A 25938-nucleotide genomic window follows, 5' to 3' on the forward strand; every position below is an offset into this window, starting at 1 on the left:
TTCTAAGATAGTTTTACACCTATTGCTTTGCCATTGAGCCAAAGGAATATAGCAACATAGAGGAAACTGGCCTGCATGGCAGAGCTGGCATATGGCCAGCAAAAATATGTTGTTTCAGGAAAGGGGTTCAGAAAGAAATTGCATGATGTGCATTTGCTAATAAGACTGTGAATGGAATGGAATATGGTATCTATCTCCTGTATTCCTTTAAGCACCCCCCCCCAGGAATGGTCATACTTTTATTTCATTTTAGTTTTATAGCCTTAATAAAATTTAAAATGGCCCCAGGAGTATTTGGAAACCAAGGATGACACTCTCAGGCTAGGAGAGAGTGTGACTTGAGGTGATTTTGCCACAGTGTGGAAAGGGTTAGCTTGAAATGGGGAGTCCAAGCACAAAAACTTTGCCCTGAGCTCTGGAGTTCCCTCATGTGTCCCAAAGAAAAACAAGCTAGCAGAACCCTTCAGAAAGTATTGGCTCATCCGCTGCTACAACCCTACAGGTTCTCGCTGCATTTGCTCACCTTTCAGTTTCTTCCCTTAGGCCTCAAGGCCACTTAGATCAGCTTAAATAGAATTTTCCTATACTGGGCTGCCAGAGAGGCTGGGGGTGGTGTTCAACCCATACTGTAGGTTGGAGGCAATGTTTGTATACCAGGGCAAACACCAATGGCAAGCAGGAAAGGACTTAAGAGAGTTGGGGAGAGACTTAGTAAGCAGCACACTGTAGTTTTCTTCCTCAACCAACCCCCATATTGCGGTGTCAATTCCAGGGAAATGAGATGCATTGTTCTTGGCTTGCTGCAAGTCTCTGGGCAATTAACAAAGCAGTCAAGGGGCTGTGTGACAGGACAGGATAAAGATGAGGAGGTAGTGGAGGATATCTGGATCTGGAGCCCCTGGGGCTGCTGAGGCGACTGACTGATCTGCTTACAAACATTAGAACTTCCCCTCTCCGGCCCTCCCAAACCCCAGGGACTGCAGACTGCTTTGCTCTTCTAGATCAGGAAGAACATGATGTCCTTATCTGGTATGAGAGAGCTGGACCATACCACCTCCTAGTAGAGATGAGAAAGGAACAAGGAGAATGGCAAACCCAGCAGGCAACACTATTGGGGGAAGCCTAGGAAGAAGGGTGCAGGCTCCATCCAATGCCCCAGGGTTCCAGGAGTCCGGATGGGCGGTGGATGCAGACTCCATACAGTCTCACCAATGCTTCAAAGCCCTGGTGCTAAGGGCTAGTGGTAATATTGTACTTTCATTGTCTTTATGAGCTTTTTCTAGACCTGCATTTTAACTATGAAAGACAAACAGCATCTTAGTCTACATAGTTCTCCACCCATTTCCCTGACTTCCTACTCATCATTCTTCTGATCTCAATGTATTTTATCTAGGGTCTGTTGCAGACCTGTGCTTTTTCTAGGGCTCTAATTTTCTGTGCATCTCCTTATTTCAGAGAAGTTGACCTATTATACCTGGTTAAAACAAAGTTGCCCTTCTCTAAATTATTTTACCAAGCTCTATCCTGGCCATAGCCACTCTTAGCATCAGCTCAGTGACATTGGGAACACAATAAAACATCTGTTAATAGGGATCTGGGAGTTCTGGAACTTATGTTTTGGGTTGAGACCATGATGTTGTTCTGATATTCATTAGGGTGACCATGGGTTTAGCATAGTACAGAAGCCAATGGAGTTTTATAATACAATACTTAGTGATGTGGCCTTAGAAAGGTTTTAGACATATTACCCTAGGTTCCAGCTTTTTAGCTTGATTCTGCCAACCCAGATCACTTTGTAGCCATGGTACCAATCAAGCCAGACACTTTTCTGGGAAAACTAGTGGGTTTCATTCAATTTGACAAACCTTTCCAAGGCACCTACTGTAGAGAAACAGGCAGTCCTGGAATGGAGTGCAGCAGAGGAAACAAGGTTCTGACTGGTGGTTAAGGGACCTGGGTTCCCAATCTGACAGGACCATTCACTGTGTGACTTCAGACAAGTTATGTCTCTTTTTGGGGTCTTAGTTTCCTCATGAGTGAAATTAAATGTTTGGATTCCATCAGCAGTTCCCAAGTTTTTGACCCTTTAAAATATTTTTTTCCTCCTGGGCCATGTATTTTCAAGAATTTTGTCTACCAATAAATATATTGGTTACATGATAATTCAATTCCTCATCTTATTTGCCTATCATAACTGCCAATCAGACTTGTAAAGATTATGATGTTATAGCAGAAAAGAAAAAAAAAAAAAACTTCTCAATTTAGTGGGCATGTGCTACATGCAACCTTATTCTGGATCAACTTAGAATTTCTTTGAAGGTTTTGGATTCATTCAAAGACTTCTATCTTTCCCTCCACTACCTTTTTACTACCTTCTATCACTCTCAGAAGCTGGTGGAATTGATAGTCACTAAGTTCACATCAGCTCTATGGGTGCCCCATGGAACCAATCCCTGCTCCACCCATACTTGCTGCCTCTGGATCTGGTTCCCAGTTTCCGTGACACTGCCATGCAAGCCTACCAAGCAATGGCTCCCACACAGCAGATTAGTGGTAGAGCTGGGAACTGGAAACTAGGGCTGAGGATAGAAGGGAATCTTCAAAAACAAAGAGGATATCCTAAGTTAAGTGTGTGGTGAACATGCAGAAATCAGGTCACAACCCATTAACCTACAAAGAAGAGGAAAAATCTCCAGAAAAAAACAATAAATGAAACGGAGGTAAGCAATCTGCCAAATACATAGTTCAAAACACTGGTTATAAGTTGCTCAATGAAATTAGGGGAAGAATAAATAAACTCAGTGATAACTTCAACAAAAATATAAGAAACACAATACAAATAAAGACTACAATAACTGAGATATATCTGGAGAAGATGGCGCTGGCAGGATGACAGTGAGGGAGAGTGTGTGAGTGAGAAAGTAAGTGAGGGGGAGTATGTGGACGTGTGTGGTGTGTGTGCGGGTGAGTGAGGGGCAGTTGGATCTCACAAGAGTCTCAGGGGTTGTCAAATCAGGCTCTCCTGGAAGGGAAGCCCCTGTTAGCACTGTAGGCACACCCCAGGTGGTGTGACTCTGGCATGGAAACTTCGCCATCTTGAAGGGGAGAGTGGCTGAAGCTAGGATCCCAGTCTCACCATCACCCAGACTGGCCTTGGACACCAACCCAGACCACACAGTGATTCAGTGTGGACACGACCCTGACCAAAGTCACACTAACTTGGCTGCAGACTCTAGGACCCCCACCTCCCTGACCACAGGCTGCAAGAACCCCAAAGTGATTCACAGAGTGATGCCACTCTGGCCAGAATCAGGACACACTGTCCAAAGTCGTGCTACCCAAGTGGTGGACTCTGGGACTCCAGCCAACCAGGCCGTGGACTCTGTGACCTCCACAGTGAGCCACAGAGTGAACAATATCCTGCTCTGGGCTCTGGGACCCAGCAGTGAGTTGCACGCCAGTGAGACCTCAGGCAACCCTTGCCACAAGAGCCAGGACCTGAGCACATCCAAAACAGCTGGAACGGTGTAGCTGGGGTGAGTCACACTGTCAGACAACCTGTGAGGAGGCTCCATACATGGATGGGTAAATAACATTCAAGACCTAACTACATTAGGAGAACCCAAATAAATAAAGTAGGGGGCTTTCCTAGAACACCATGCTCAGGTCATCTGAGAGGTTACACAAATGGGTCTACAAATCACTTACTAAAAAGGACCACCTCCCAAAAATCTGTATGGCATAGCAGTTGGATCTAAGACATAGAAACAGTTACAATGGGATAGCAAAAATGGGGAGATGAAACAACCCCAAAAGAAAAAAGAAAATGAGGAATTACCAGAAAAGGAACTAAATGAAATGGAGCCAAGTAATTTGGCAGAGAAAGAATTCAGAGTAATGTTTATAAGGATGCTCAAACATCTGGGTGAAAAATACATGCAAATCAATGAGAATTATAAGGATCTGAATGAGAATTTCACCAACATGAATAAGAATCAAGAGAAAATGAAGAATGACATAGCAGCAAAAAAGAACACAATGGAAGGTTTCAACAGAATACTGCATCAGTGAGTTAGAACACAAGGTAGAAAAAAAACACCCAAGCAGAGCAGCAACTAGAAATAAAAATTAAAAGCAGGAAGAGAATCTAAGGTAGCTTTGGGACACCATAAATGAAACAACATCCACATAATATGGATGCCAGAAGGAGAGGAAGTTGAGCAAGGAATAGGAAACCCATTTGAAGAAATAATGACAGAAAACTTCCCAGATTTGGAGAAGAAAAAAGTCACACAAGTGAAAGAAGCACAAGGATGCCCAAGCAAGATGAACCCAAAAAGACAGACACCAAAACACATCGTAATTAAATTGGAAAATGTCAAAGACAAAGAAAGAATCTTAAAGGCTACAAGAGAGAAACAGAAAGATACTACAAGGCATCTCCCATTAGAATATCAAATCATTTCTCAACAAAAACATGTCAGGCCAGAAGGAAATGGAATGAAGTATACAATGTGATGCAAAGCAAGGGACTGTAACTAAGAACACTCTTTATCCAGCCAGGCTATCATTCAAAATTAAATGGGAAATCAGGAGCTTTTCAGACAAAACAAACAAACAAATAAAAACTAAAGGAGTTTACTACCGCCAAGCCAGCAATGCAAGAAATGCTAAATGGACTGTAAAAAGAAGAAATAGAAAGGGAGGAAGGAACACAGGCATAAATAATAAAAATGGCTACAAACAAGTACCTATCAAAAATAACAAAAACAGATCCAGAGGCAGAGAAGCATTGATCAAATCATCAAACCTCAGAGGGAAGGTAGGGTAGGGCAGGGGTAACGGGGAGAGATCAACCAAAGGACTTGTATGCATGCATATAAGCTTAACCAAACCAATGGACACAGATACCAGGGGGGTGAGGGCATGAGTGGGGGGATGGGGAAGCAATGGGGAGATAAGAACACATATGTAGAGAGAAACCAAGATGGCGGCATAGGTAAACACCTGAAATTGCTGCCTCGCACAACCAATTCAAAAATAAAACTAAAAGACAAAACGGACATCATCCAGAACCACAGAAAGGCTCGCTGAGTGGAAATTCTACAACTAGAAGGAAAGAGAAAAGCACACTGAGACTCAAAGGAGGTGTGGAAGTAAAGTGCAGAGGTAGGAGGCACACGTGGAAAGGGGCGGCAACTAAAGATGCGGTTGTTTTATTCAATCGGGAGGAAGTCTCACTCTCCCGACTGCTCTGAACTCCAGTTCTGGGAGAGTCTCTGGGGACCCAGATTCATACGGGTAGAAACTGGACTGTCTGGCATCGGTCTGAACTCCAGGGGGGCTTTCTCTCAGAGGTGCTTTCAGCGATTACCAGGACACTGAAATGCGGGACATCTTAGGGTAGGACTTAGGATCTGCCATAGCCGTTTGCTGCTCCCTTTTGATTGCCTGAGACCCCGCACCACCCAAGGTGTGCGCAGAGGCTTTTGCATATGAAAGGCCTGGCCCTTTGCAATCTGAAAATTACCTAACAAACTGCAGCTGGGTCAGAGAGACACAGAACTTCCAAAAGAAGGCCCAAGGCCCCACAGCAGCTTGCATTGATTCACAGCTGGGCCTCACCTGGGCACCTCCAAACCCCATACAAAGAAGAGGAATCTGCAGATCTCTCCATAGCTTCTGCTGGGTAGCCTCAGGCAGAGGCTAAATTAGCACCTCCTTAGAGATCCAAGAGCCAGTGTACCCAGTGGTCAGAGTGGGACCATCCAGATTACAACTCCTCAGACCCATAAGGGACACACTCAGGGGGCAGACTCAGAGAGCACCAAAGCCCCACTGAAGCAAGTCTTGCCCCAGAAGGGTGTCTCCAGCACAGAAGTTCTCCACTGTAGACACAGCGGATTCTCACAGCCAATTGGCCTGGAGGTCAATTCCTCCCTGTGATACCTACAACAATCAAGGCTTAACTACAACAACACTGTGCGCAAAGCCCACAAAGGGGTGCACCAAGAGTGTCCACCGCAGGTAATTGGGGAGGCTGAGCCATTGGGCCCTATGTGACACCTAGCACAGAAAGCCACTCTATCAACACAGGGAAGCAGCCAAAATGCAGAGACAAAGAAACAGGTCACAAATGACAGAAATGGAGGAAAGCAAACTACTAGATATAGAGTTCAAAACAACACTTTTAAGGTTTTTCAAGAACTTTCTAGAAACCACCAATAAATTCAGTGAGACCCTCAAGAAATCTAGTAAGACCCTAGAGGATATGAACAAGGACCAACTAGAAATTAAGAATACACTGACTGAAATAAAGAATATTACACAGAGATCCAACAGCACACTAGAGGATCACAAGAATCAAGTCAAAGATTTGAAATACAAAGAAGCAAAAATTACCCAACAAGAAAAAAACAAAAAGAAAAAGAATCCAAAAATATGAAGATAGTGTAAGGAGCCTCTGGGACAACTTCAAGCGTACCAACACCCAAATTATGGGGGTGCCTGAAGAAGAGAGAGAGCAAGATATTGAAAACCTATTGGGAGAAATAATGACAGAAAACTTCCCCTACCTGGTGAAAGAAATAGACTTACAGGTCCAGGAAGCGCAGAGCACTCCAAACAAAAGGAATCCAAAAAGGACCACACCAAGACACATCATAAGTAAAATGCCAAGAGCAAAAGACAAAGAGAGAATCTTAAAAGCAGCAAGAGAAAAACAATTAGTTACCTACAAGGGAGTACCCATACGACTGTCAGCTGATTTCTCAACAGAAACTATGCAGACCAGAAGGGAGTGGCAAGAAATATTCAAAGTGATGAATGCCAAGAACCTACAACCAAGATTACTTTATCCAGCAAAGCTATCATTCAGAATTGAAGGTCAGATAAAGAGCTTCACAGATAAGATAAAGCTAAAGGAGTTCATCACCACCAAACCAGTATTATATGAAATGCTGAAAGGTATCCTTTAAGAAGATGAAGAAGAAGAAAAAGGTAAAGATACAAATTATGAACAACAAATACACATCTATCAATAAGTGAATCTAAAAAATCAAGTGAATAAATAATCTGATGAACAGAATGAACTGGTGAATATAATAGAATCAGCGGCATAAAAAGGGAATGGACTGACTATTCTCGAGGGGGAAAGGGGTGTGAGGGTTGCGGGAAGAGACTGGACAAAAATCATACACCTATGGATGAGGACAGTGGGGGAGATTGGTAAAGGCAGAAGGTGGGGTGGGAACCGGGTGAAGGGGAGCTATGGGGGGAAAAAGAAGAACAACTGTAATAATCTGAACGATAAAGATTTAATTTAAAAAAATAAAAAATAAAAAATAAATTTGGGGAGGACATAATTCAGCCCTAACAGAAAAAAAAAAAAAAAAACACATATGTAATATGACATCTTCAGAACATTTCACCCCAAAGCTACAGAATATACATTCTTCTCAAGTACACATGGGGCATTTTCAAAGAGAGATCACATGTTAGGACATAGGCTAAGTTTGTACAAATTGAAAAAGTTTGAAATCATTTCCAGTGTCTTCTCAAATCACAATGGCATAAAATTAGAAATCAACTATAATAAAACAGTCAAACACATGGCGGCTAAGTAGCATGCTATTAAACAATAAATGGGTTACCAAAGATATTAAAGAAGAAATAAAAACATCCTGGAAATAAATGACAATGAAAACACAACAATCCAAAATCTATGGGACACAATGAAAACAATTCTGGGAAGGAAGTTCATAGCACTATAGACTTACCTCAAAACACAAGAAAAACTTGTAATAAGCTATCTAACTCTACAACTTAAAGAATTAGAAAGATAACAGCAAAAAAAGTCCAAATTAAGTAGAAGTAATCTATCTATACAAAACCCTAATATGAAAATCGATTGAATGGCGGAACAACTGGTGGCTATGATGCACACTGACCACGGTCAACACAGGAGCTGCCCCCAGCCCACAGGCTCCGACCAGTGGTGACAGGGGGTGGGCCCAGCAAGTGGGCAGTGCCAGGCCAGCCAAGGCGGGTGTGAGCAGGGGCCCCCAAACGCCCCACTGGTTGCCCCCAGAGGGAGATGACCAGTAGGGGGGGCAGGGCCGGTGAGTGGGTGGTGCCAGGCCAAGGTGGGTGCAAGTGAGGGCCCTGATCACCCCGCAAGTCGCCCCACAGATTGGCCTTGTTCGCCATCCAAGCCAAGGGACCCTACTCATGCACGACTTTTGGGCACTGTTCCTCTTCTATCTATATAAAACTCTAATATGCAAATTGACCGAACAGCAGAACAACCCATCGCTATGATGTGTAGTGACCATCAGGGGGCAGACGCTCAACACAAGAGGTGCTCCCAGCCCACAGGTTCTGACTGTCAGTGACAGGGGGCATGGCCAGTGAGCAGGCAGTGCCAGGTCAGCCAAGGTGGGTGCGAGCAGGAGCCCCCTATTTCCCCACTGGTCACCCCCAGAGGGAGGGGACCGGGGAGGGGGGGCAGTGAGTGGGTGGTGCCAGGCCAAGGCGGGTGCAAACTGGAGGCCTGATCACCCGGCAAGTCACCCCACAGATTGGCCCTGTTTGCCATCCAAGCCTAGGGACCCTACCCATGCACGACTTTCGGGCACCGTGACTCTAGTGAAATAATAAAGATCACAGCAGAAATAAATGACATAGAGGCATAAAAAATACAACAATACAAAAGATCAGTAAAACCAAGAGCTGGTTCTTTGAAAAGATAAACAAGATTGATGAACCTTTTGCCAGACTCACCAAGAAACAAAGAGAGAGAGAACCCAAATAAACAAAATCAGAAACGAAAGAGGTGAAGTAACAACTGACCCCACAGAGATACAAAGGATTGTAAAATAAGACTATGAACAACTCTTTTCCAATAAACTGAACAACCTTGACCAAATGGACATATTCCTAGAAAGCATACAATATTCTAAAATTCAATTAAAAAGAAAGAGAAAACCTGAATAGACTGATAACTACTGAGGAAATTGAAGCAATGTTAAAAAGAAAAGAAACTCCAGGCAAACAAAAGCCCTGCTCCAGATGGCTTCACAGGGGAGTTTTGCCAAATATTCAAAGAAAAACTAATATGTATCCTCCTAAGACTATTCCAAAAATTTCAGAAGGAAGAAACACTTCCAAACACTTTCTATGAAGCCAGCATTACTTGAATTCCAAAACCAGATAAAGACCCTACAAAGAAAGAGAATTATAAGCCAATATCCTTGGTGAACATAGATGCTAAATTCCTCAACAATATTCTAGCAAATTAGATCCAACAATACATTATAAAACAAGAAAAGCTTGTAATAAGTTATCTAATCCTACAACTTAAAGAATTAGATAGATAGCAACAACATACACCATGATAAAGTGGGATTTATTCCAGGAGCACAGGCTGGTACAATATCCACAAATCAATACAGGTGATACAGCACATAAACAAACTGAAAGATAAAAACAATATAATCATATCAATAGATGCTAAAAAAAAAGCATTTGACAAAGTCTAACACCCTTTTTGGATCACAACTCTCAACAAAGTGGAAATAGAGGGATCATACCTCAACATAATAAAATCCTTATATGGCAAACCTATAGCCAACATAATACTCAATGGGTTAAAACTAAAACCATTTCCCCTAAGAACAGGAACAAGGGGTGCCCACTTTAACCTCTCCTATTTGAAATAGTACTAGAAGTGCTAGCTGCAGTGATCAGACAAAAAGAAGAAATAAAAGGAATCCAAATTTGAAAGGAGGAGGCAAAACTGTAACTATTCGCAGACAACATGATATTGTACATAGAAAATCCTAAAGACTCCATGAAAAAACTACTAGATTTAATAAATGAATTTGGTAACATAGCAGGATATAAGATTAATACCCAGAAACCTATGGCATTTTTATACACCAATAATGAACTCTCAGAAAGGGAAACTAAACAAACAATCCTATTTACCATTGAAACAAAAAAAATTAGGATACTTAGGAATAAACTTCACTAAGGAGGTAAAAGACCTATACTCAGAAAACTACAGGATGTTGAAAAAAGAGATAGAGTAATATATACACAAATGGAAGAATATACTGTGTTCATGGATTGGTAGAGTCAACATCAATAAACTGGCCATACTACTGAAAGCAATCTATAGATTAAATGCAATTGTTATCAAAATACCAAGGGCATATTTCAAAGGCCTAGAACAAATATTCCTAAAATTTATATGTCATCAATAAAGACTCAAAATAGCCACAGCAATCTTGAGAAAGAAGAACAAAGTTGGAGGGATCACAATACCAGATATCAACTTATACTACAAAAACACTGTACTCACAAGAGCCTGGTACTCATACAAGAACGGGCATATAGACCAATGGAACAGAACAGAGAACCCAGAAATCGATACAAGCCATTATGGTCAATTAGTATTTGACAAAGGAGGTAAGAGCATACAAGGGAGTCAACACAGTCTCTACAATAAATGGTGTTGGGAAAATTGGACTGATATATGCAAAAAAATGTAACTAGACCACACACTTACACCATACACAAGAATAAGCTCAAAATCAATAAAAGACCTAAGTGTAAGTTGTGAAATCATAAAAATCCTAGAAGAAACCATAGGCAGCAAAATCTCCAACATATTTTGTAGCAATATGTTTACGATACAACTCATAGGACAATGGAAACTAAGGACAAGTAAATTAAGGACAAGTAAGGATAAGTAAACAAATGGGATTACATTAAAATTAAAAGCTTCTGTACAGCAAAGGAAACCATCAACAAAATAACAAGAGAGCCTACTGCATTGAACATATTTGCCAATGATACATCTGATAAGGGGTTACCCCCCAAATTTATATGGAACCCATACAGCTTAACAAAAGGAAGATAAACAATCCAATTAAAAAATGTGCAAAGGACCTAAATAGACACTTCTCCAAAATGGACATACAGAAGTCCAAAAGGCATATGAGAAAATGCTCAAAGTCACTAGTCATCCAAGAGATGCAAATCAAAACAACAATGAGTTACCACCGCACGCTTGTTATAATGGCTATCTTCAACAAATCTGCAAATGACAAGTGTTGGCAAGGATGTGGAGAAAGGGAAACCCTCGTACAATACTGATGGAAATACAAACTGGTGCAGCCTCTGTGGAAAACAGTTTGGAGTTTCCTAAAAATATTAAAATAGAACTCCCATTTGGCCCAGTGGTTCCACTTCTAGGAATATATTCCATTAATTCAGAAACACTCATCAGAAAGAATATATGCACCCCTATGTTCTTAGAAGTTCAATTTACAGTAGCTAAGATCTTGAAACAGCCTAAGTGCCCATCAGCAGATGAATGGATTAAAAAACTGTAGTACATGTATACAATGGAATACTACCCAGCTGTAAAAAAGAAAGAACTCTTACCATTTGCAACAGCATGGATGAACCTAGAGAGCATTATGCTAAGCGAAATAAGCTCCTCAGAGAAAGATAAACATCACATGATCTCACTCATACATGGAATCTAATGAACAACATAAACTGATGAACAAAAATAGACCCAGAGACATAGAAACATTGAACAGAATGTTAAATCCCTTGTGTATATTTATATGACCAAAGAGAAGATTTGTAGAAATGCATGTGGGCTATAAATATTGATTACTTCATGGCAAAAACAATGATTTGGTGAAGGTGGGAGTCAGGACATATATATGTGTGCAAATTACTGTTTTTACTTTGTGCATCATGGATTGTTTCTGTATTTAAGATGAGCATGTGTTGAGTCTTTCACCTCAGTCTTGAGCTCTAGCTGGTAGAGAGACATATGCGCTCTGGTTCTTCAGTACCAGCAGCCGCCATTGACTCCATTTGGTTCCTCTGGGCACATCTGCGCCACTCGCCCGCCACATACTCCACCGTCATAAGCCACACCATAGTGAAGCTCGCAAAGGCTGGTAAAAATCAAGGTGACCCCAAGAAAATGGCTCCTCCTCCAAAGAAGGTAGAGGAAGATAGTGAAGATGAGGAAATGTCAGATGAAGAAGATGAAAGCAGTGGAGAAGAGATTATTATTCCTCAGAAAAAAAGCAAGAAGACTACCATAACTCCAGGAAAGAAGGTGATGGTTTCCCCAACAAAAAAGATTGCAGTTGCAACACCAGGCAAGAAAGCAGTTGTCACCCCTGGCAAAAAGGCAGTGGTTGTGCCAACCCCTGGCAAAAAGGCAGCAGCTACACCAGCCTAAGCATTAGCCACACCTGGTAAGAAGGGAGGCACACTAGGCAAAGCATTGGTAGCAACTCCTGGTAAGAAGGGTGTAGCCATCCCAGTCAAGGGAGCAAAGAATGGCAAGAATGCCAAGAAGGAAGATAGTGATGAGGAAGATGATGACGACAGTAAAGAGGAGGAAGATGACGATGAAGAGGATGAGGATGAAGATAAAGATGAAATTCAGCCAGCAGTGATGAAAGCTACTGCTGCTGCTCCTGCCTCAGATGATGAGGATGATGACGAAGATGAGGATGAAGATGAGGATGAGTATGATGAAGAAAAAGATGACTCTGAAGAAGAACCAATGGAGATTGCACCAGCCAAAGGCAAGAAAGGTCCTGTAAAAGCTGTTCCTGTGAAGGCTAAGAGCACAGCTGAGGATGAAGATGAGGAGGAGAATGAAGATGAGGAGGATGACGATGAAGATGATGAGGACGATGAAGATGATGAAGACGAGGATGATGAAGATGAGGAGGAGAATGAAGATGAGGAGGATGACGATGAAGATGATGAGGACGATGAAGATGATGAAGATGAGGATGATGAGGAAGAGGAGGAGGAAGAGCCTGTCAAAGAAGCACCTGGAAAACGAAAGAAGGAAATGGCCAAACAGAAAGCTGCTCCTGAGGCCAAGAAACAGAAAGTGGAAGCCACAGAACTGACTACGGCTCTTTGTTGGAAACCTGAACTTCAGCAAGTCTGCTCCTGAATTAAAAATGGGTATTAGTAATGTTTTTGCTAAAAACGATCTTGCTGTTGTGGATGTCAGAATTGGTGTGTCCAGGAAGTTTGGCTATGTGAATTTTGAATCTGCTGAGGACCTGAAAAAAGCCTTAGAACTCACTCATTTAAAAGTCTTTGGCAATGAAATTAAACTAGAAAAACCAAAGGGAAAAGACAGTAAAAAAGATCAAGATGCAAGAACACTTTTAGCAAAAAGTCTGCCTTATAAAGTTACTCAGGATGAATTAAAAGAAGTGTTTGAAGATGCTATGGAGATCAGATTATTCAGCAAGGATGGAAAAAGAAAAGGGATTGCTTATATTGAATTTAAGACAGAAGCTGATGCAGAGAAAACCTTGGAAGAAAAGCAAGGGACAGAAATAGATGGGCGATCCATTTCTCTGTACTATACTGGAGAAAAAAGTCAAAATCAAGACCATAGAGGTGGGAAGAACAGCACTTGGAGTGGTGAATCAAAAACTCTGGTTTTAAGCAACCTTTCCTACAGTGCAACAGAAGAAACTCTTCAGGAAGTATTTGAAAAGGCAACTTTTATCAAAGTGTCCCAGAATCAAAATGGCAAATCTAAAGGGTATGCATTTATAGAATTTGCTTCATTTGAAGATGTTAAAGAAGCTTTAAATTCCAGTAATAAAAGAAAAATTGAGGGCAGAGCAATCAGGCTGGAATTGCAAGGACCCAGAGGATTGCCTAATGCAAGAAGCCAGCCATCCAAAACTCTATTTGTCAAAGATCTGTCGAGGAGACTACGGAAGAGACATTGAAGGAGTCCATTTGATGGCTCTGTCCGGGCAAGGATAGTCACTGACTGGGAGACGGGCTGTTCCAAAGGGTTTGGTTTTGTAGACTTCAACAGTGAGGAAGATGCCAAAGGTGCTAAGGAGGCCATGGAAGATGGTGAAATTGATGGAAACAAAATTACTTTGGATTGGGCCAAGCCTAAGGGTGAAGATGGCTTCGGGGGTCGTGCTGGAGGCAGAGGTGGCTTTGGAGGCAGAGGTGGTGGCAGAGGAGGCCGAAGTGGACTTGGTGGAAGAGGCCAGGGAGGTTTTGAAGGTCAAGGAGGCTTCCAAGGAGGCAGAGGAGGAGGAGGAGACCATAAGCCACAAGGAAAGAAGATGAAGTTTGAATAGTTTCTTCTATCCCTGTCTTTCCCTCTTCCGTTTGAAAAAGAAAGGACTCTGGTGTTTTTACTCTGTTACCTGATCAATGACAGAGCCTTCTAAGGACATTCCAAGACAGTATACAGTCCTGTGGTCTACTTGAAAATCCATTTAGATAACATTTCAAAGGAGATAGCCTGTTGGTTTTGACTGGATATTCATATAAACTTTTTAAAGAGATGAGTGGTAGAGCTAACCCTTATCTGTAACTTTTGAATTTATATTGTTTCTTCCTTTGTACAAAACCATTTTTCCCTACAAATAGTTTTGTGTGTGTGTGTGTGTGTGTGTGTGTGTGTGTGTGTGTGTGTGTGTTGGGATATAAAGGAAAGCATAACGTTTTATCATAATTTTGCTTCAGCAGCTATGGGACAAATTAAAAGTCCTAAACTCTGGTGCCAAAAAAAAAAGATTAGCATGTGTTACTTTTCAAACTAAGAAAAATGATAAAGTCATGGTGGGAAAATAGAATACAATAACTGAAATTAATAATATACTAAAGAGAATCAATAGTAGATTAGATGAAGCAGATGATTGAATCAGCAATTTGGAAGACAGGGTAGCAGAAAACACCCAATCAGAACAGCAAAAGGAAGAAAAGAATATAAAAACCATGACAATAGTTTAAGTGATCTCTGGGACAACATCAAGCATACCAACATTCACATAATGGGGGTACTGGAAGGAGAAGAGAGAGAACAAGAAATTGAAAACTTGTTTGAAGAAATAATGACAGAAAACTTCCCTAACCTGGTGAAGGAAACAGACATATAAGTCCAGGAAGCACAGAGAGTCCCAAACAAGATAAACCCAAAGAGGCCCACACCAAGACACATCATAATTAAAATGTCAAAGGTTAAAGACAAAGAGAGAATCTTATAAACAGCAAGAGGAAAACAGTTACTTACCTACAAGGGTTCCCATAAGACTTTCAGCTAATTTCTCAACAGAAACACTACAGGCCAGAAGGAATTGACATGAAATATTCAAAGTGATGAAAATCAAGAACCTACAACCAAGATTACTCTGTCCAACAAAGTTATCACTTAGAACTAAAGGACATATAAATAGCATCCCAGGCAAGAAAAAGTTAAAGGTGTTTATCATCACCATACCAGTATTACAAGAAATGTTAAAGAGTCCTCTTAAAGAAGTAGAATTGGGGGGGGGGGGCGCTAAAACATGAGTAATAAAATGGCAATAAATATATACTCTCAACAATTGCTTTAAATGAAAATTAAATTAAATGTTCTAATCAAAAGACATAGTTTGGCAAAATGGATAAGAAAACAAGGCCCACACATATGCTGTCTACAAGAGACTCACTTAATATCAAAATATACACATAGACCGAAAGTAAAGGGAGGAAAAAGGTATGTCATGCAGATGGAATTGAAGAACAAAAGCTAGGGTAGCAATACTTATACCAGACAAAATAGACTTTATAACAACGGCTATAACAAGAGACCGAAAAAGGACCCAACAATTCCCCTTGTGGGTATTTATCTGAAGAAACCCAGAATACTAATACAAAAAGACATAGGTATCCAAATGTTCAGTGCAGCATTATTTACAATAGCCTCAGTTCCCATTAGTAAATGAAGGGGTAGAGAAGAGTTGGCACATACATACAATGGAATATTACTGGGTTATAAAAAAATAATGAAATCTTGCCATTTACAGCAACACGTGTAAACCTAGATGGTATTGTGCTGAGTGAAATAAGTCAGTGAGAGAAAGACAAATACAATATGATTTCACTTATATGTGGAATTTAAAGAACAAAATAAATGAACATACTAAACAGAAAGAATCATAGATACAGAGAACATTTTGACAGTTGCCATATGGGAGGGGATTGAGGGCTGGGTGAAAAATATGAAGGAAACAAATTGGTTATTACAGAATGGTCATGGGGATGTAAAATACAGCATAGGGAATATAGTCAATAATATTGCAATAACTAAGTATGGTGTCAGATGGGTATTAGATTTATAAATATCTAATCTCTAAGTTGTACACCTAAATCTAATATATTGTACATCAACTCTAATTTAAAATAAAATTTTATTTTTTAAGATAGAAAAGAAATTAACAGAAGACATAAAAAACTGAAGAGATAGTCAATGTTTATGACTAGGAAAGATATATAAAAGGTGTCAATTCTCCCAATTGACTCAAATTCATCATGACTCCAATTAAAATTCGAATTCTTTAAGAGAGAAAACAATTTAAAAAGCTTCCAGAGACAGCCTCTGCAGATTACAAGGGTTACAAAAGCCTAATCGGTATTCTTGCCTTTTAACATTTGTCCTAAGACTGTTGTTGTCAGGGTTTGCTCCATAAAATGGAAATCAATTTGACTTTGTCAGTCTCCAGCCCAGAATCCATTCATGAATCCCTATTGACTTGATGAGATTAAATGCAAACTCCTAAGAACACCATTCAAGTCCCCAGGCTACTTTCTCAAGCTTATCTTCCACCCAGTACCTACCTAAAACACCCACACATACCTTTTTTATTCACATCATATCATTCATATTTCAAGAATACAAACCATTTTTCATGCTGTTCCATCAGCTTGAAATACCTTTCTTTACTTTGTGATTATTTGATTATGCTTCAAAGCCCAACTCAAAGATCACCTTCTGTTCTGTTAACCTCATTGAAGAAAATGAATGCAGAAATATTTAATCCAGAGCTGATTCCTATTCTGAGGTCCCTAGAGCTCCTGGGAGTCCATGAGGATAGTATGTGAGTTTAAGGTGTTTATGTATTTTTCTTTTCATTGGGGCAAAATGTATATACAGTGAAATGCACAGATCTGATATGTACAATTTGAAGATTTTAGTTTTGCAAATGCAAACATCTATGTGACCACCACCCCAATGAGGGTATTTCCTCCAGATATGTCCTTCATTCCAGAAGTTTCCCTGTACCACTTTCCAGGCAATCTCCACCCACAATAGGCAACCACCTGATTTCTGAAAGACAACTGCCCTGATTTCTATTACTATGGATTCATCTTTCCTGGTTTAGAATTTCATGTAAATAGAATCATGCAGTATATATTCTTATTATCTGGCTTCTTTTGCTTCTCATGTGTTGTTTTTTTTAAAAAAAAATCCTATATAATAAAAGCCTAATATGCTAAGTGTACGGTTGTCCAATTGGCTGCTCAACCAATCAAAGTATAATATGCTAATGATATGCTAAGGCTGCTCAACCGCTCGCTATGATGTGCACTGACCACCAGGGTGCAGACAGTTGACCAGTCTCTATGATGTGCACTGACCACCAGGGGGCAGATGCTCTGACTAGTAGGTTAGCTTGCTGCTGGGGTCTGGCCAATCAGGACTGAGCAAAATGTGCTGGACACACCATGGAGCCCTCCCGTGGCCCCTTCCTGGCTGGCTAATCTCTGTCCCTCCCCAGCCACGATCATGCACTGGTGGGGTCCCTCGGCCTGGCCTGCAACCTCTTGCAATCCGAGATCCCTTGGGAGATGTCAGAGAGCTGGCTTTAGCCCAATCCTGCAGGCCAGGCCAAGGGACCCCACTGGTGCACAAATTCGTGAACCAGGCCTCTAGTTTATTCCATATTATGGGATAAAAGGAGTTCTTTCCTTTATTTTTTTAAGTATTCCATGTATGACTACCACATTTGTTTACCTGTTGACTCCTTGATAGGCATTTGAGCTGCTTCCTATTTTTGGCTATTATGAATAAAGCTCTTCTAAACATTCTTGCACAAAAAAGAAAACAGCCTTATTTAGACAAAATTCATATGCCATATAATCAACGCATTTAAAATGTACAATTCAATGTTTTTTGTATATTCACAGAATTGTACAAACATTACCACAATTTTAGAACATTGTCATCTCATAAAAAGAGACTATAACCTTTAACTATCAGTCCCCCAAATTTCCCATTCCCCCATCCCAGCCCTAGGCAAACACTAATCTTCTTTCTATTTATATGTCTTTGCATGTTATAGATATTTAATATAAATGGAATTATACTGACATCTTTCACCTAGAATAATGTTTTCAAGGTTCTTCAATGTTGTAGCATGTACTACTAATTCATTCCCTTTTATTCCTGAATAATGTTCCATTGTATAGATATACCACTTTTGTTTATCCATTCTTCACTTCATGCACATTTGGATGCTTCCATTTTTTTGGCTATTATAAATAATGCTGCCATGAAAATTCATGTCCAAGATTTTTTTGTAGAAATTTGCTTTCATTTGTCTTGGGTATATATCTAGAAGTAAAACAACATTTTAAAGAACTGTCAAAATGTTTTCCAAAGCAATTGGACCATTTTACATCTCCACCAGAAATTCATGAGGATTTCATTTTCTCTTCATCCTCACCAACATTTTTTATTTTCGTTTAAAATTATTAGTATTACTAGAGGCCCAGTGAATGAAAATCATGCACTGGCGGGGGAGGGGGGTGGTCCCCTCAGCCTGGCCTGAGCCCTCTCACAGTCCAGAAACCCTCAAGGGATGTCCCCCTAGGATTGGGCCTAAGCTGGCAGTCAGACATCCCTCTCACAGTCCGGGACCCCTTGCTCCTTACTGCCTGCCTGCTCGCTGCTCCTTACTGCTCAGCTTACTGCTCCGTAGTGCTGCTGCAGAGGCAGGAGAGGCTCCCTCCACTGCCACTGTGATTGCCAGCCATTAGCCTGGCTTTTGGCAGAGCAGTGCTCCCCGTGTGGGAGTGCACTGACCACCAGGGGGCAGCTCCTGCATTGAGCATCTGCCCCCTGGTGGTCAGTGCATATCATAGAGACTGGTCATCCTGGTCATTCCACTGTAACAGTCGTTTAGGCTTTTATTATATAGACTAGTAGCCCAGTGCATGAAATTTGTACACATTAAAAGGTAATTAATTGCCCTAACCGGTTTGGCTCAGTGGATAGAGCGTCGGCCTGTGGACTCAAGGGCCCCAGGTTTGATTCTGGTCAAGGGCATGTACCTTGGCTGTGGGCACATCCTCAGTGGGTAGTGTGCAGGAGGCAGCTGATCAATGTTTCTCTCTCATCGATGTTTCTAACTCTCTATCCCTCTCCCTTCCTCTCTGTAAAAAATCAATAAAATATATTTTTTTAAAAGGTAATTAATTAGCAGAGATATTTAATATTGCTATTCGCCCTTTCTCTATAATAGAAGTGTGAGAGATGAAAGGAAATTAGTAAAATGTATATGAAAATAATATATAAATTTATTAATAAATAAACAGTAACAAAAGGATATAACAACAGAAGCATGATATAAAAACGACAAAAACATGATATGAAAACAACAAAAACATGATATAAAAACAACAGTGATGAAAACAATGACTGATAAAGTAATTAAACTTATTCTAATATCTCCCTGTACACCACATTAAGAATGAAAACACTTTCAGAGTGCTTGATTAATTTCCCTTGTGATGAAGTACTTAGAACTTTAACTGTAACATCACATGCTCTTTAAACTCGAGAGAAAGCAACATATAACTGACCATGTGCAAAAACAGGTTCAGGTAAGAATATGCCTACTTTGTCTAGAGTTTGTTCTTGTGATTTATCAATAGTCACCACAAATGCTGGCATCCCAGGAAACCATTGTCAAATCAATTTAAATGGGAGGCCAGTGTCAGATGGGTACAAATCAATTCTTGGAATCAGAACAGCCTCTCCCTCTGCAGATCCTGTTATACTTCAGCTTTGATAATGTTAGGTCATAATCTTTTGATAATAAATCTGGTACCATTACAAAGACCCCATTTACTATTGAGATTTCTCAATAGCATGATGATTGCACCCACTTTCAATTTTAATTGATGACATGGCATTCCCGAAGGAGTAATACTATTAAGAAATTTGATGGGAAAATTTTCCTTTTCTGCATCATCTGTGGAATCAATAGAATCATCACTCAAATACGTGTGAAAATCTCCATCAAGTATATCCAAATTTTCTTCATTTAATGTTTGAACATGCTCATTTTTTGGATAAAGAATTGGACGTTTAGATATATTTTTAATATTATCTATAGCAGTGGTTCTCAACCTTAGCTGCACATTAGAATAACCTGGTAATCTTTTTAAAATCCTGATTCCTGGGCCTCATCCTCCGGAAATTGTTTCTTTGTTATGGGGTGGGGCCACAACATTAGTAACAAAGAAACAAAATTAGAACTTTATTGTGGGGAGCCACTACAGTGTTTTGGACAGGTTCAAGCCTTGGACTGATGAGAGGGCACAGTCCTCTCATTGCCAAGTGCAAGTCCCAGCTTGGAGGGCAGGGCCCTTCCAGCACAATTATAGCCAACAGCTGTAGTTGTAAGCTTGAACCTATGGTCCAAACATGTGGCCCCACGTGCCTGAGTGATGTAGGCTTGATAGAGTTCAGGTGCATGTAGTTGAATAGGATTGAAACCCAGGAGAATGTTGTGTCATTCCTTCTTTGCTGACTCCATCCACACCTTTGGGGACCCCTGGACCTGCTGGGGTCGGACCCCAGCAATCTTGGTCATGCCCTTACATTGCCTCATAGCTTCTGCTATAAAATAAAGGCATGGCTGTGGGCGTGGTCACTGTCTCTCAGAGAAGCAGCATCCCACCGAGACCCAGCTTTCATTCTCTTGTCTGTCTTTTCTTAGCCTTTCAGCCGCCCCCACTCAGGTTCACCCCTGGCTATGCTGGCGCAGCACACTTTAGAAAGAGATGCCTCCATGCTCCCAGGGCAGGTTCCTGCCTCAAACCCCGCCCTTACAGGAAATAGCTCCTGGAAACAGCTCAGGGGAGGGTGCAGCCGTTGCCATGGCAACCCCTGTAGGACTGACTTCCTTCCACTTGGTCACGGTTCTGGTGGTCATGATGAACACCACCTAGGGTTTTTATATAAGTAGATGATGATGATGATGATGATGATAATTAATAGCCATTCTAGTGGGTGTAAAGTGGTATCTCATTTTGATTTTGATTTGCAGTTCCCTAATGATGTTGGGCATATTTTCATATAATTATTTGACATTTGTATATCTTCTTTAGAAAAAATGTCTATTTAAATATTTTGCCTAATTTTTAAAACTATATTTTTAGAGCAGTTTTAGGTTCCTAGAAAAACTGAGCAGAAAGTGCAGAGATTTCTCATATGTCTCCTGACCTCCCAAACACACAGCTTCCCCTGCTATAAACATTGCACACCAGAGTGATACATGTATTACAATCAATGAACCTTGCTAATAATTGCTTATTAGTTTCAGGAATTTTTGTCAATTTTTTCAGATTTTCTACACTGACAATTATGTAATCTGATAACAAAGACAGTATGATTTCTTCCTTCCCAATCAGTATACCTTTCCTTTTCTTGTCATATTTGTATTAGCCAGAACTTCAGTACAATATGAAAAAGGAATGGTGAGAGGCGATATCATTCTCTTGTTTCCAATCACTGGGAAAGCTTCTATTTTCTCATCGTTAAGACAATGTTAACTATAAGTTTTTGGTAGATGTTCTTTATCAAGTTGAGGATGTTCCTCTCTACTCGTAGTTTGCTGAGTTTTTATAGGTGATGGGTCAAATACTTTTTGTCCCATCACATATAAAAATACTTTTGTCATATACTTTTCCTCTATCTATTGATATGCTCATTTGATGTTAGTCCTTTAACCTGTTGATGTAATCTCTTGCATTAATTGATTTTCTAATACTGAGCCAGCAATAAATTCCACTTTGGTTGTGGTCTATAACCTTTTTTTGAATACTGATGTATTCTATTTGCTAATATTTTGTTAAGAATTTTTGCACATATGTTCCTGAGAGCTATTGGTCTATAGTTTTCTTATAATGTCTCTGTCTGGGTTAGTTAGCAGTGCAATACTGGCCTCATAGAATGAATTAGGAAGTATTCTCTCATTTCTATCTTCTTGAAGAGAATGCAGAGAATTGGTATAATTTTTCATTAAATGATTGGTAGAATTCACCAATGAACCCATCTGGGCCTGGTGCTTTGAGTTTTGGAAGGTTATTAATTATTAATTCAACTTCTTTAATAGATACAGGCCTATTCACATTGTCAATTTATTTTTGTGAGTTTTGGCAGTTTGTGTCTTTCAGATTGTATCTTTCTTAACTGGGTCATTTTATGTAGGTTATCAAATTTGTGGCATAGAGTTGTTCATAATATCCCTTTATTATTCTTTTAATGTCCATGGGATCTACAGTGATGTCAACTCTTTCATTTCTGATTTTAGTAATTTGTGTCTTCTCTTTTTTCCTTAGTTGGCCTAGATAGAGGTTTATCACTTTTATGGATCTTTTCAAAGAACTAGCTTTTGTTTTGTTGATTTTTTTCAATTGATTTCCTATTTTCAATTTCACTGATTTCTGCTCTGATTTTTATTATTTCTTTTATTTTCCCATCTTGGATTTAATTTTTTTAGATTGCAGATTAGATTTTTTATTTAAATATTTATTAATTTCTAACATATGCTTTTGATGATATACAATTTCCTTCAAGTATGGCTTCCACTACATTCCACAAAGTTTGGTAAGTGGTATTTTCATTTTCATTTAGTTCAAAACATTTAAAGTTTTCTCTTGAAATTTCTTCTTCTTTTTAAATATATTTTATTGATTTTTTTTACAGAGAGGAAGGGAGAGGGATAGAGAGTTAGAAACATCGATGAGAGAGAAACATCGATCAGCTGCCTCCTGCACACTCCCTACTGGGGATGTGCCCGCATCCAAGGTACATGCCCTTGACCGGAATCGAACCTGGGACCCTTCAGTCCACAGGCCGACGCTCTATCCACTGAGCCAAACTGGTTAGAGCTTGAAATTTCTTCTTTAACCCATATGATATTTTAAAGTGTGTTGTTTTATTTCTAAGTATTTTGGTATTTCTACCCATTTTTTTATTGATTTTTACTTTAATTGCATTGTGTTCTGAGAGCATGACATAATAATTGTATATATATATATATATATATATATATATATATATATATATATATATAATTTATTAAGGTGTGTTTTGTGATCCATATATGGTCTATCTTGGTGAATGTTCCTTGAGAGCTGGAGAAGAATATCTATTCTGCTATTGGATGAAGTAGTCTGTAGATGTCAATTAGATCCACTTGATTGATGATATTCTGCAATTCAACTATTCTCTTGTATGCATGTATGATTTTCTGCATGTTGTATCTGTCTATTTCTGATAAAAGGATGTTAAAGTTTCCAATATGATAGTGGATTCACCTATTCCTTCTTGCAGTTCTATCAGTTTTAGCTTCTGTTGTTGGGCACATATACATTAAGAATTACTATATATTCTTAGAGAATTAACCCCCTTACCATTTTTGTAGTGTTCCTTTTTATCCCTGATAATGTTTCTTGCTTTGAAGTCTTCTCTGAAATTTAACTATTCCAGCTTTTTTATTATTAGTATGGTATATTTTTTCTTCATCCCTTTACTTTAACTTGTATATGTGTCTAAAGTAAGAGTGGGTTTCTTATAGAACACATATAGTTTGGTTTTATTTTTTGATCCACTTTGACAATGCCTGTCATTTAATTTATATATTTAGACCATTAACATTTAAAGTAATTATTGAAGGTGGTAGTAGAAGATCCTAACTTGGCAGCCAGCAGGAGGGCAGTGAGAGAGAGAGTGTGAGAGAGTAAAGGAGTGAGAAGGGAGTATGTGGACTTGTGTGGTGTGTGTGAGAGTGAATTAAGGACAGTTAGATCTTGTAGAAGTCTCAGGGACTGGTGGCCCAGGCTCTCCTGTAAGAGGAGTCCTTGCTACCATGGCAGACACTGCCAGGCAAGTGCAGCTGGGGTCAGAGCCCATACTATCTTGAAGTGGGGAACACTGGGGGGGAGGAGCACAGCCAAAACAACAACCAAAGCAGCTCACCTACCACCCCTGCAGTGAGTGGCACCCTACCTCGCTTCCAGTTCCCAGTAGTGACCTCAGGTCAGAGACACCTCCCGCTTTATGCCTCCCCAGACCCATGCCTAGACCCAGATCTTCAGGGACCCTGTGTTCCAGGACACAGTGTTCCCAGTCACAGCGCCAGCACCCCATGTGCTGGAACCCCATGCACCAGGACCCCACATGTCCGGTCCCTGCCCCTGGAACTAGTGTTTCAGGGACCACACATACCTGGACCCAACGCACCCAGAGGCTGCCCCCTCAACCACCCCCCAGCCACTGTGTGCCAGGACCCTAATCCCAGACGTCACGCATCACTTTGCTGCGCACCCACTCCCGTTTGCCCAGTTGAAGCACCAGAATCCCGCATGACAGCACCCCGAGGGCCAGGACCAAGCTAACCATGATACCATATGCCTGGACCCCGTGCAGGTGGATCCTACTATTCAGGACCCCACACTGGAGTCACACACCAGAAGAATTGTGCACATACCCCTGCCAACCCCAAGCACCTGCAGAAGACAGCTGAGGAACCAGATACATGGGGGAAAGAAATATAACTCAGAGCCCAGACAAAGACATGAGAGTCAAGGCAGACCCAGCCTCTGGGCTAAGAAATCCCAGACCATTGGACCGCTAGGGGCTTCAACATCTCCAACCTCAAACAGGTTGCCCAGAGCCAGAAAGTGAGAGCAACTCACATTACATAGACACAAATACAAAGAGACAGCGAAATTGGGGAGAAAAAGAAACAATCCACAAAGGAAAGAAAAATTGCCAGAAAAGGAAATATATGAAATGAAAGCAAGCAATTTGTCAGAGAAACGATTCAGAGTTATGGTTATACTAGGTCTACCGGTTAATAATGCGGATTTTTTCACTATATGGAGTTACACATATGTTGAGATATATGCGATTTGATATGTGTGCTATTTTGTTGTATTAACAACAAGCTTCAAAACTTCATATGTCAAATTTGCTGAAGGTGTTAACATCATAGATATTTTTACACTGAAAAATGTCAAATTTCGTGCCAAAAAAAGAGCATTTGCGGGAAGTTTTAATTCATTACTTTATTTTGAAGAAAAGTCCTGCTGAATACTTTGGGAAGCTTATGGTGAACATGCTCCATCTCAAGAAACTTGTGAATGCTGGTTTAAATGCTTTAAAAGTGATGATTTTGATGTGAAAGACAAAGAACGCCCAGGTCAACTGAAAAAGTTTGAAGACCAATAATTACAAGCGTTATTGGATGAAGATGCGTGTCAAACTTACAAACAACTTGCAGAAAGATTAAACGTTGCTCAGCAAATAATATCCGATTGTTTACAAGCAATGGGAAAGATATTAAAGGAAGGAAAATGGGTGCCACATGAAGTAAATGAAAGACAAATGGAAAACCCAAAAGTCATCTGTAAAATGTTGCTTCAATGGCATGAAAGAAAGCCCTTTTTTGCATCGAATTGTGACGGGCAATGAAACATGGATTTATTTTGAGAATCCCAAACACACAAAATCATGAGTTGATCCATGTCAACCATCAACATCGACTGCAAGGCCAAATCACTTCGGAAAGAAGACAACGCTCTTCGTTTGGTGGGATCAAGAAGGTGTGGTGTATTATGAGCTTCTAAAACTAGGTGAAACTGTTAATACTGATTGCTACTGACAACAAATAATCAATTTGAACCATGCTTTGATGTTGAAATGACCAGAATGTGCCAGAAGACACGGCAAAGTAATTTTGCTTCATGATAACGCACCATCGCACACTTCAAAACCAA

General features: G+C 40.2%; 2 protein-coding genes across 3 annotated transcripts in view; both read left to right on the forward strand.

Moving 5' to 3' along the window:
* SLC16A2 (solute carrier family 16 member 2) overlaps positions 1 to 25938 on the forward strand; it is a 178442-nt gene that overhangs the window by 55341 nt on the left and 97163 nt on the right. The window lies entirely within an intron of this gene.
* On the forward strand, positions 11840 to 14381 carry LOC118653350 (nucleolin-like). Its single transcript, XM_036304075.1, is given in 2 exon segments — positions 11840 to 12966; positions 12968 to 14381. Coding segments are annotated over 2 exon segments (2322 nt in total). The 5' UTR covers positions 11840 to 11854; the 3' UTR covers positions 14178 to 14381.

This window comes from Myotis myotis, unplaced genomic scaffold (genome assembly GCF_014108235.1).
Source record: "Myotis myotis isolate mMyoMyo1 unplaced genomic scaffold, mMyoMyo1.p scaffold_m19_p_4, whole genome shotgun sequence".
In the NCBI taxonomy this organism is placed as follows: domain Eukaryota; kingdom Metazoa; phylum Chordata; class Mammalia; order Chiroptera; family Vespertilionidae; genus Myotis; species Myotis myotis.